General features: G+C 37.9%; 1 protein-coding gene across 1 annotated transcript; it reads left to right on the top strand.

Moving 5' to 3' along the window:
* Positions 1–349: 349 nt before the first annotated feature.
* LOC121747465 (LOB domain-containing protein 20-like) lies at positions 350–1,953 on the top strand. The gene is made up of 2 exons (XM_042141498.1): positions 350–724; positions 1,531–1,953. Exons 1-2 carry the CDS (start codon positions 368–370, stop codon positions 1,783–1,785), a joined length of 612 nt encoding a protein of 203 aa, XP_041997432.1. The 5' UTR covers positions 350–367; the 3' UTR covers positions 1,786–1,953.
* Positions 1,954–9,607: the final 7,654 nt, after the last annotated feature.

Below are 9,607 nucleotides of genomic sequence, written 5' to 3'. Positions count from 1 at the left end.
AAACGATTTGTATCGAGATATAAGTAATTAGATCCTCCATTATTAGAAAAACGGTTATTAAGATGAAATTATTACTCCTTATTGAAGAGTATTAATTTTATTTTCTCACAATATGAATATAAATCAGACAAAATAAATTAGTTAGCAAACCCCACCACTAATTAATTATATTTATAATCATCAATTGATACTCTCCTAAACACTCCCTTTGCACATGCATGCAACTCACACACTAGAACCTTTCCATCTCTCTCTCTCTCTAATCTTGCCCACCCTTCACGAAAGTTACGTGGCCCTTTTCTTTCTTCTATAAACACAATTCTTAATATTTTCCATCCAAACTAATCCTTTCAAACCATAAGCCTGCATGGATGTGCCAGCTCAAGATGACGGCACATCCGAGAGCCGTCGCAAGGGGCCGGGGAAGAGGAGCCACTCGGAGGCAGTCCCGGCCCCCAACGCGCCATGTGGCGCGTGCAAATTCTTGAGAAGGAAGTGCATAAGCGGATGCATATTTGCTCCCCACTTCGGGTCGGACCAGGGCGCTGCCCGATTCGCGGCCGTTCATAAGGTGTTCGGGGCCAGCAACGTGTCCAAACTTCTGCTGCACATCCCGCCCAACCGAAGGCACGATGCCGTCGTCACCATTTCCTACGAGGCTCAGGCCAGGCTCTCCGACCCCGTCTACGGCTGCGTCTCCACTATTATAGCTCTACAGCAGCAGGTTCATTCATTTTATTCTAACTTAATTTATGTTTGCTAAATTAATGTAGTAACACCAAAAAATGTTAAATGTCTAAATCCTGTCCCACATCTAGACTGTGAAGATCTCATCTGATCTATATAAGTGTGAATAACTCTCCCCCTTATGATGAGGCATTTTAAGGGGTTAGTGACCCATTTCTAATATGGTATCAGACCAGGCCCAAGTCGATGATGGATTTCTATATTTCTTATTTCTTATTTACATCATGAGTGAAAGACCGATGTGTCATTCCGGCTCACACGTGCAGAGGCGTGTTAAATGTCTAAATTTTGTCCCACATCGATTTGGTGAAGATCTCATTTAACCTATATAAGTGTGATAAATATCTAAATCTTGTTTCACGTCAACTTATAAGTGTGATAAATATCTAAATCTTGTCTCACATCAACTTAATGAAGATCTCATCTAAGTGTGATAAATATCTAAATCTTGTCTCACATCAACTTAGTGAAGATCTCATCTAATATACAGCACATCGTAATTATTATCAATATTTTTAATGAAACACCTGATTTTTATACAGATAAATCGAAAAGCTGATAAAGATTCGTATTTGTAGATCGGATATTGACATATTGTAGGATGGGTTTATTATTAACAATAGTATTTAATTTCTCTTTATATCAGCATACATAATTTCAGTGACCTGGTGACTAGCAAATTTTGTCTCTTTATATCCTTTCCTTTTTTTATAAGAATAAGTGGGGTACAAGATCAAAAAAATATGATCTCCTTAATGGAAATGGAAATATATACAAGTGCAGGTGGCATCACTTCAAGCAGAGCTATCAGTGGTGCAAACTCAGGTAATGAACAGCAGATATGTGATGGCAAATGCATTTCACAATTCAACACAACAGCAACAGCAGCAGCAGAATATTTGTTATTCCAACACTTCTTCGGCTTCGAACAACCTCATTAGCCTGCACAGTTTCAGCCCTAACTTTGGCGAAATCCACGAAGAGGAGGAAGAGAGCAATGATCCTGCAATTGCATTTGCTAATAACATTTTTCAATGATTTTGTAACAAATAAATTAAATGTTCTTTCCATGACTCCTCCATCGCCAATAATCTTTGTGCCCTCCAAAAATAATTACAATGCGTGTAACCTCATTTTAATTAGTTATATATTTTTCTGGTTGTACTAATATGCCACTACCAAATTAGATGTCAACGAAACTACACTAAAGAGTTGTTTCCTTACTTTTTGTATTTTTCTTAAATTATTTGAGATAAAGTTTAATAAGGTGCAACTGAATAAGTTGGTTAATCTTCTTTCTAAATGAGATTAGAGAAACAACATAAGAGGTTGAAATCACAAAATAAAGAGCTAGTAAACATGTTAAGTTTAATTCTTCTGTGTATATAGGCCGCTTAATTGGTTCTCCGGTTCTCGGGTACCAGGAATCGGAACCGGAACCGACCGGGTAATTGAGGAACCGGGAACCGGAGAGCCGCTTCCGGTTCCGGTACCGGTTCTAATGTTTTTAAAAATTATGGTTCCGGTTCTACCCGAAACCTAATAATATATCATTTTAGATTTTATAAAATTAAATTTTTTTACTAAAATTGAAATATAGTAATTAACGCTAAATTATTTATTAATATTTGTCAAGCTTGGTTTTAATTCTTTAGTTTTACTAAGTATGCACAAACCGAACCGGCCCGGCGGTTAATCGGCAGTTCGGAACCGCCGGTTCATGAACCGGAATCGGAACCTGCACCGGCGGTTCAAGAGGGCCGGTTCAGATTCGAGAATATGACCAACCGTAACCGGCGGTTCGCCGGTTTGAACCGGCGGTTCAACGGTCCCAACAGGCAGATTCCGGCTAGGGCGTAGGGTTGCAGGCGAGGTGTGCAGAAAAACCGGCGGTTTCTGACGTTAACCGCCGGTTTTCGTCAGAAACAGCCGGTTTGAACCGCCCGTTTCCGACGGTTCCGATGCTTTTTCAGGTGGCAGAGCGTAGGTGGCAGTGTATAGGCCTGAAAACCGGTCAGAAACTGCCGATTTTTGGCCAGAAACCGCCGGTCGAATTTGAAATTTGAAAAAAAAATTTCTTCCAATTTTACTCCTATAAATACCCCACTTCTCCCATCATTTTTACCCACCCCATTCTTGTGTTAACAAGGATTTCCTTCTCAATCTACATTTCTCTATTCTCTCCTCATTCTCTCTAATTGCTAAAGTTGTTTACTAGTTACTACTTACTACTATATTTGTTGTTGTGTTCGTAATTTACCATTTATTCAATACTCCATATTTCATCCATACTACTTTCATTTATCACTATATCTTCTTCTCGTGGTGATCGGGGCAAAGGAATTGCCCAAGATCAAAGTAGTCGTCCCTCAAAATCAAGGCGACCTAGTCGTCGAGAAGTTATGGAAGAGGTTTCCCGAGTGGCGGCTAAACGCATGCAAGTAAGTTTTAAAAAATTATTTTTACAATTCATAATTTCATAAGATTGAGTTTTTAAATTTTTTTGTGTTCCTACTTATAACTTCAACTTATATAATATTTATAGATAGAAGAAGATCATAGGATGGTCATGCTACTCGCTGAAATGCATCAAGGTGGGGGCCGGGGCGGGGGCGGTGGTTCCCAACAACAAGATGACGAGTACGACGTGTCTATATCGTCGGACTCGGACAACAATGATGTTAGATCTCATTCTCGTATTCCGTCTAGCACCAGCGAAAATGAGGAGATGTCTCCTCCCCCTCCACTCACTAACACTACAAAAGCTTTGAAATCTGATATTTTGTTAAACACTACAAGAAGGTCCCGATGGTGATTCCAAGTCCTCATGATCCGCACTCTCAAGAAGAGACATCTCCGTTTCATGCATATTGTAGCTATTGTGATAAAGTCTACAAATTTGCGAGTGGTGGGGGATATGGCACCCTCCGTCGTCATTTGGTGACAAAGCATCCAGTAGAATGTGGCACTACCTCTACCCAAACCTAACTAAACTTCCAACCTGGTGGCTCAGGTTCGTCAGGTACGCCTCTTTTTAAATATGATTAAATTTTTTTTGCTGATGTTATGACTAGATGGGCTGCAATGAAGCATTTTCCTTTTAATGTTTATGATGATAAAAAATTTGAGGTTACTATGCAAAGTGGTTTAAACGTAGCTATCAAAAGGGTAGGTCGAATGACCGTTCAACGATCTACCGTTAAACAATGTTTAGAAAAAAAAGTTGAATTATCACGTTATTTACTTAACTTGGCCACAAAGTGAACATTTGCTCAAATGTATGGACTGATTGTTTTAACCGGCATTCATACATGGGCTTTGTGGACAATAGTTGGACTTTGAACAAGCGTTTAATTGGTTTTAGAGAATTTGAGACACCACACACTACACCCGAAATTGCTCATTTAATTATTCAAGTTTTGAATGAGTTTCAATTATGCAATAAGATATTTTCTGTTGGTTTTGATAATGCAACTTCTAACACTGCAAGTATTAGTGATTTGATTGCGGCTTGTGCTCCGGTTATTGGAGGTAAGTATTTTCATCAAAGATGCATATGTCATATTTTAAATTTATGTGTACAAGATGCTCTTGAATTATGGCAAAAGCATGTTAGTCCTATTAGAACGGCAGTTAGATTAATCCATCAAAAGCCAGCTATTGACAAAGTTTGGAAGAAATATTGCCATCAAAAGAATGTAAGATATACGAATTTTACTATGGATGTGTCTCATAGATGGAATTCGACATATGATTGTCTGAATTCTACTTTGACGCATAAAGATAATTTATGTGATTTTTTTAGAACCTATCCCGTTCATGATTTATATCTTTCGCATAGTTGTTGGGAACATAGCGTGGCTTTATTTAAATTGTTCAAATATTTCAAAAATGCAACTATTGAATTATCGGGTGTTTAATATTGCACCGTTGTTCGTGTTTTAGAGCATTGCATGTATATAACACTTGGTTTTAAAACTGCAATGAAAAATGCTTACTCTTCACCTGAATTGATGTGTGTTTTATATTATATGATTGAGAAATGGCTTAAGTATTTCAGTGAGATTCCAACGGTATTTTTGATTGCAAAGGTCTTGGATCCAAAATGGAAATTAGCCGGTACCTCCAAGATTTTAGATTTTTATTATAACAATTTGAGTTCTATTGATCTTGATCCACTTAAAGCATTGCAATCGGATACTAGTGACGAATTCGGAGTAGACCTCTCAGAAACATTTCAAATAAACCTCCCGAACCGGTCAATTATCCAATAAACCTTCGAGTTTAACTTGCGTGCTCTCTACACCGAATATGAAACCAAGTATAACAGTACCCACCAAGTCAGAAGACCTCCCCCTCCTCAACAACATAACTTTGGCTTCGCATTTCAAGCCGATTATGATGACCCCGATGTGCAATCCCAATTAGCCGACCTATACAGCTACAACACCGGCGGAAGGTCCTCAGGTATGGTAAGTGAGTTAGATTTATATTTCGATTCACTCTTTTTCTTTGGTGATGAATGTCCTACTCCTCCCGCCCAAATCGACGTCCTCGATTGGTGGGGAACACACGAGAAAGATTTTCCCATACTTGCGTCAATGGCCAAGGAGATTTTTTCTGTTCCGGCTTCCACTGTCGCCGTCGAGTCCACTTTTAGTGTTGGCTCGCGTATGTTAGATGAATCAAGAAGTAAGCTCTCCGTGAAAAATATGGAAGCTGTGATGTTACTTGATGATTGGGCCAAAGCTGATGTCAGAGAACAAGAAAATGATTGGGATGATCGTCAGGAGGGATCACAAGAAGAATTCACCGGGGATGAATCGTAGGCCAACCATCAACCGCCGACCAAGCCAAATAGGTAAGTAAGGTAAGAGAACTACGTGGGCTTTGATTTCCTAATGCAAATGAGCATTGAGGATACGTAGGCACCTCAACTTAAATTTTAAATTTAAGTTGAGCTCAAGTCCTTTTTCCTTTATTTCTTTTTTTCCCCATTTGTTTCTACTTTAAAAATATGCAAATACAATTAAATAATTGTATTTGTATATACTCTAGTCGATGAAATAGATTTCTCTATAAGGCTAAATCCGAGAAACTTTTGACAATTCTACTATAATTGTTGAATGTTAGACTAAACTCAACATTTAAAGTTGAATTGCTAAAGGTGTCCTCAATTTAGTTATGTAGAAAGATCTCCTTTGCCGACTAAGAGTATATATACTTATAAAATTATTGTTCAGAACTTCTAAGTCTTTTTTGTAATTTGTAATTAGCTCCGTGTTGACTAGTAGTCTCGTTGTATTTAAATTTTTATTTAAGACTTCAAGGTTTTTGTGATTTGTAATTGTTGTAACTTGTAATCTCAATAAAATTGCAACTTTCATCGTGTTTTTTTAGTTTTATTTACGCACATTTCATAGATAAACAAATAAAAAAAATGCAAAAAAAAAAAATTTTGACGAACCGCCGAACCGGCGGTTCAGGCCAAAAACCGGCGGTTTTGAACCGCCCCGTAAACCGGCGGTTTTTTGAACTGGAACCGCCGGGACCCTTGGCTGGCCGGTTCCGGTTCATGGGGATGATGAACCGTGAACCGCCGGTTTCGACCCGTGTGCATGCCTAAGTTTTACTGGATGCATTCTTCTGCTACTACCTCCGTCCCACATTAAGTGTCATATTTAGTGCGGGCACGAGTATTAAGAAATGCAAAAAAACGTGGGTTGAATAAGTTAGTGGATTATGAGTCCCACTTATATATATATTAGTTTTATAATAAAATGTGAGTAGAATTGGTTGGTGGAATGTGGGACGGAGGTAGCACTTGATATTGCTTAAAATTCATGCTAGCTTGGGGTGACCATATGATTTTCCAATTTATGTGTTTGGATATTATACTTCATTTAAGACTTCTATTATATACCATTATACTCATCGATGAAACATGTGAAGGAAATACCATATCTCTGGTTTGACATCACAGGCAACTCGTGAGCTAACAGGAGGATCAAATTCTTTATACTACTATTACCTAGTGGAGATGGTGTGATTTTTGTTGACAAAGCTAAATCCGGTGGTGTTAGATTAAAATTAGGGTAAATAAGAAAAAAACTTACCTTTAATTATTATACGTAATATTAAAACTACAAATCGGTTCCGGTTCGGAATTGGAATCGATCGGTTCTTACCCGTCCGGTTCCAAACCGGAACCGTTCAATTCCGGTTCCGGTTCCGGGTCCAAGATTCATGAAAATTAGCAACTGGGTACCCGGTCAACCGGACCGGGTAGAACCGGAACCGGCCGAATAAGCAGGCCTATATATATCAGCGGTGCTGCAATCTATAGATAATGACATAATTAGTTCTAATAATACTTCCTACATCCCATAAAAATATGGTCACTTTATTTTTCCTTCCGTCCCATAAAATAGCTCATTTTCATTTATGAAAAGTTCACCCCAATTCATTATCCATATACTTCATCAATTTACTTACAACGTAAAGGGTTTACCATTCAACACTAATAATAATGTGAGTCTCACTATCTACTAATATTATTTAAACTATTCTCATCTATCTAACTTTACCAATTATACATTAATTTATGTGTCATCTCAAATGTTCATATTTTTATGGAACAGAGGAAGTGTATACATTACTTGTTCGCTCAAAAAAATAGTACCACTAAATCGAATACAAACTGATAAATATACATATATTAAGAAAATTTATCATTCACGAACTAATTGAAATGAAATTATGTTAGTAATCCTATTAACTGAATTTCATAATGATATCTTTTGACGACAAATAAATTCGAAAAAATTTCTACAGCATTAATTAGCCTAAGCCAATTCTAAAGAAACTTGTTTTGTTTTTCAATAGAACTAAGCCCATTTAAATTTCGTGGAATATCTGAATCTTCCAACCCAAGTCAGGGGAAAGTGTTAGTGTTAGGTTTGGTATACTAAAAAGCATGTTTCGAGGAAGTTCGTGCACATATAATCTTGTTTGTATACGGAAAACTCTACAATCCACTTTTAACCCGATTCAGTATTATTCGAGCAGTATCGCATGAATAGGATCAGTATCTTATTACATTGTGTTTGCTTGTGCATTTATAAGATGTTTTATAAACATTTAAATGTATAAGAAACAAACAAAGTCTATGTCTTTTGCTTAGTAGACTGGTTGTGGGCGTCGTCCACTTTAAGGTAACACAGTCGTTTCTATGTAATGCTTTGCAAAAGAAAAAGAAGAATTTCACAACCCAGATAGGCTTAGACTACCTATCGTGAAAGGTTGCAATGTCAGTCCGATTATTTCTAAGCTTTTCTGAAATAAGATGACGTTGGTGTGGTAGAGCACTGAATGAATCTAACAGCAAGACGTGTCTTTATGCTATCTACTGAAAGAATAGGTCTTGATAAAATACTACTCCCTCCGTCCCGGACTACTTGCACTTATTTCCTTTCTGGGCGTCCCAAGTAATTTGCACTATTTTCATTTTTAGTAAAAATTTTCACCTACAGCCGTAATATTTGACTTTGCTATACACTCATTCCTTAATCTCCGTGCCGAAAATGAAACGTGCGAGTAGTGCGGGACGGAGGGAGTATTTCTTAATCTACATACGTTAGCATCGAGCATACGGTATTGATTATGCACTACTTTGACTTATCGAAAGGTGCGGGTTTTTCACAACCCAATAATCCTAATATATTGGGTAGTGGTGATTAATATCTAGCGGTGCTAGCATTGATATTATGTTGAGTGGTGATTAATATATAGCGGTGCTAGGATTGCTATTATGTTGAATCGTGCGCGAGGTGAGTCTCGTTTGATAATGTCCTCAAGAGGAGCTTGAACAAGGTTTTTATTATTCGGAAACTGGCCAGTTGGAATTTAATTATTCCATGAATAATAAATAAGTATTTCTTGCTAAGTCCACTGAAACATGCCTAAGGAAACAATGTGTGCTTTTGTGCTAGGTCAAGCTCTCAGATCCAGAGAATCCGCTAGATCACAAGGTATAGGAACCCTGAGGATTCTGGAAGTCTCGGTCGTCGGACACACTAATTCTGCGTTCAAAAACCCTCAACCCGCTATAGTATGAATTAGTACAGGGAAGTAGGGATCGATCCCACGAAGATGGACGCGTAAGAATGCATTCAAAAGACTCTAGAAAGGTAAATGGCTGCTGCCACGCAAATTTGGGTTGAGGCAACTATTACTAGACCTAGGGATAAAATCTAACACTAGACCTAGGAAATTGAAAACATCATGCAGACACAGATTATCATTTAAATAGCAATAACTCAAACGAACTTCCTTGACCTAGTAAACGGCTACCTAATTTAGCTAAACAGAAAGTAACGTGCAGTGGGGACCATATTCCAGAAACAACAAGTACGAAAATAAAGCTGCAGATATCAAACTAAGGATTTAACTAACAACGACGTACACCTCATTACCTGATTTAAACGCGAACATGAAGCAAACATAGTAAATATTCAGATTCGAACAGAATGTAAAAGTTCGGACGTCAGAAACTTGCGATTAGCCGGAAATAAAACAGATCTACATATACTAGACGAAGAGAAACAAAAACACGGAAACGAGACATCACTACGATCAACTCTGTTTCAGATCCACCTGCCGGATGCTTAATCCACTCCGGATCCAAGCAATCCGAACCCAACCACAAACAAAATCAACTCCATAAACTCCGATTTTACTAATATGTTCCGATCACAACAACTAACCATTGCTCTACTCCGACTCTACAGATCAACGCGAAAAGCATCCAGATCAGTAAACAACGACAAACTCAAAACAAATACCATCCATACTCGAAATC

Source organism: Salvia splendens, chromosome 9, assembly GCF_004379255.2.
Source record: "Salvia splendens isolate huo1 chromosome 9, SspV2, whole genome shotgun sequence".
Lineage (NCBI taxonomy): Eukaryota > Viridiplantae > Streptophyta > Magnoliopsida > Lamiales > Lamiaceae > Salvia > Salvia splendens.
Note: the sequence above shows the minus strand (reverse complement) of the source record. Positions and strands in the feature narration are given on the sequence as shown.

What these genes read in the sequence shown, in the direction of transcription:
- LOC121747465 (XM_042141498.1), top strand. Translation starts at nt 368, where the DNA reads ATGGATGTGCCAGCTCAAGATGACGGCACATCCGAGAGCCGTCGCAAG. An exon ending in TTATAGCTCTACAGCAGCAG is followed by an intron (nt 725 to 1,530) that starts GTTCATTCATTT and finishes ATACAAGTGCAG; the next exon opens with GTGGCATCACTTCAAGCAGA.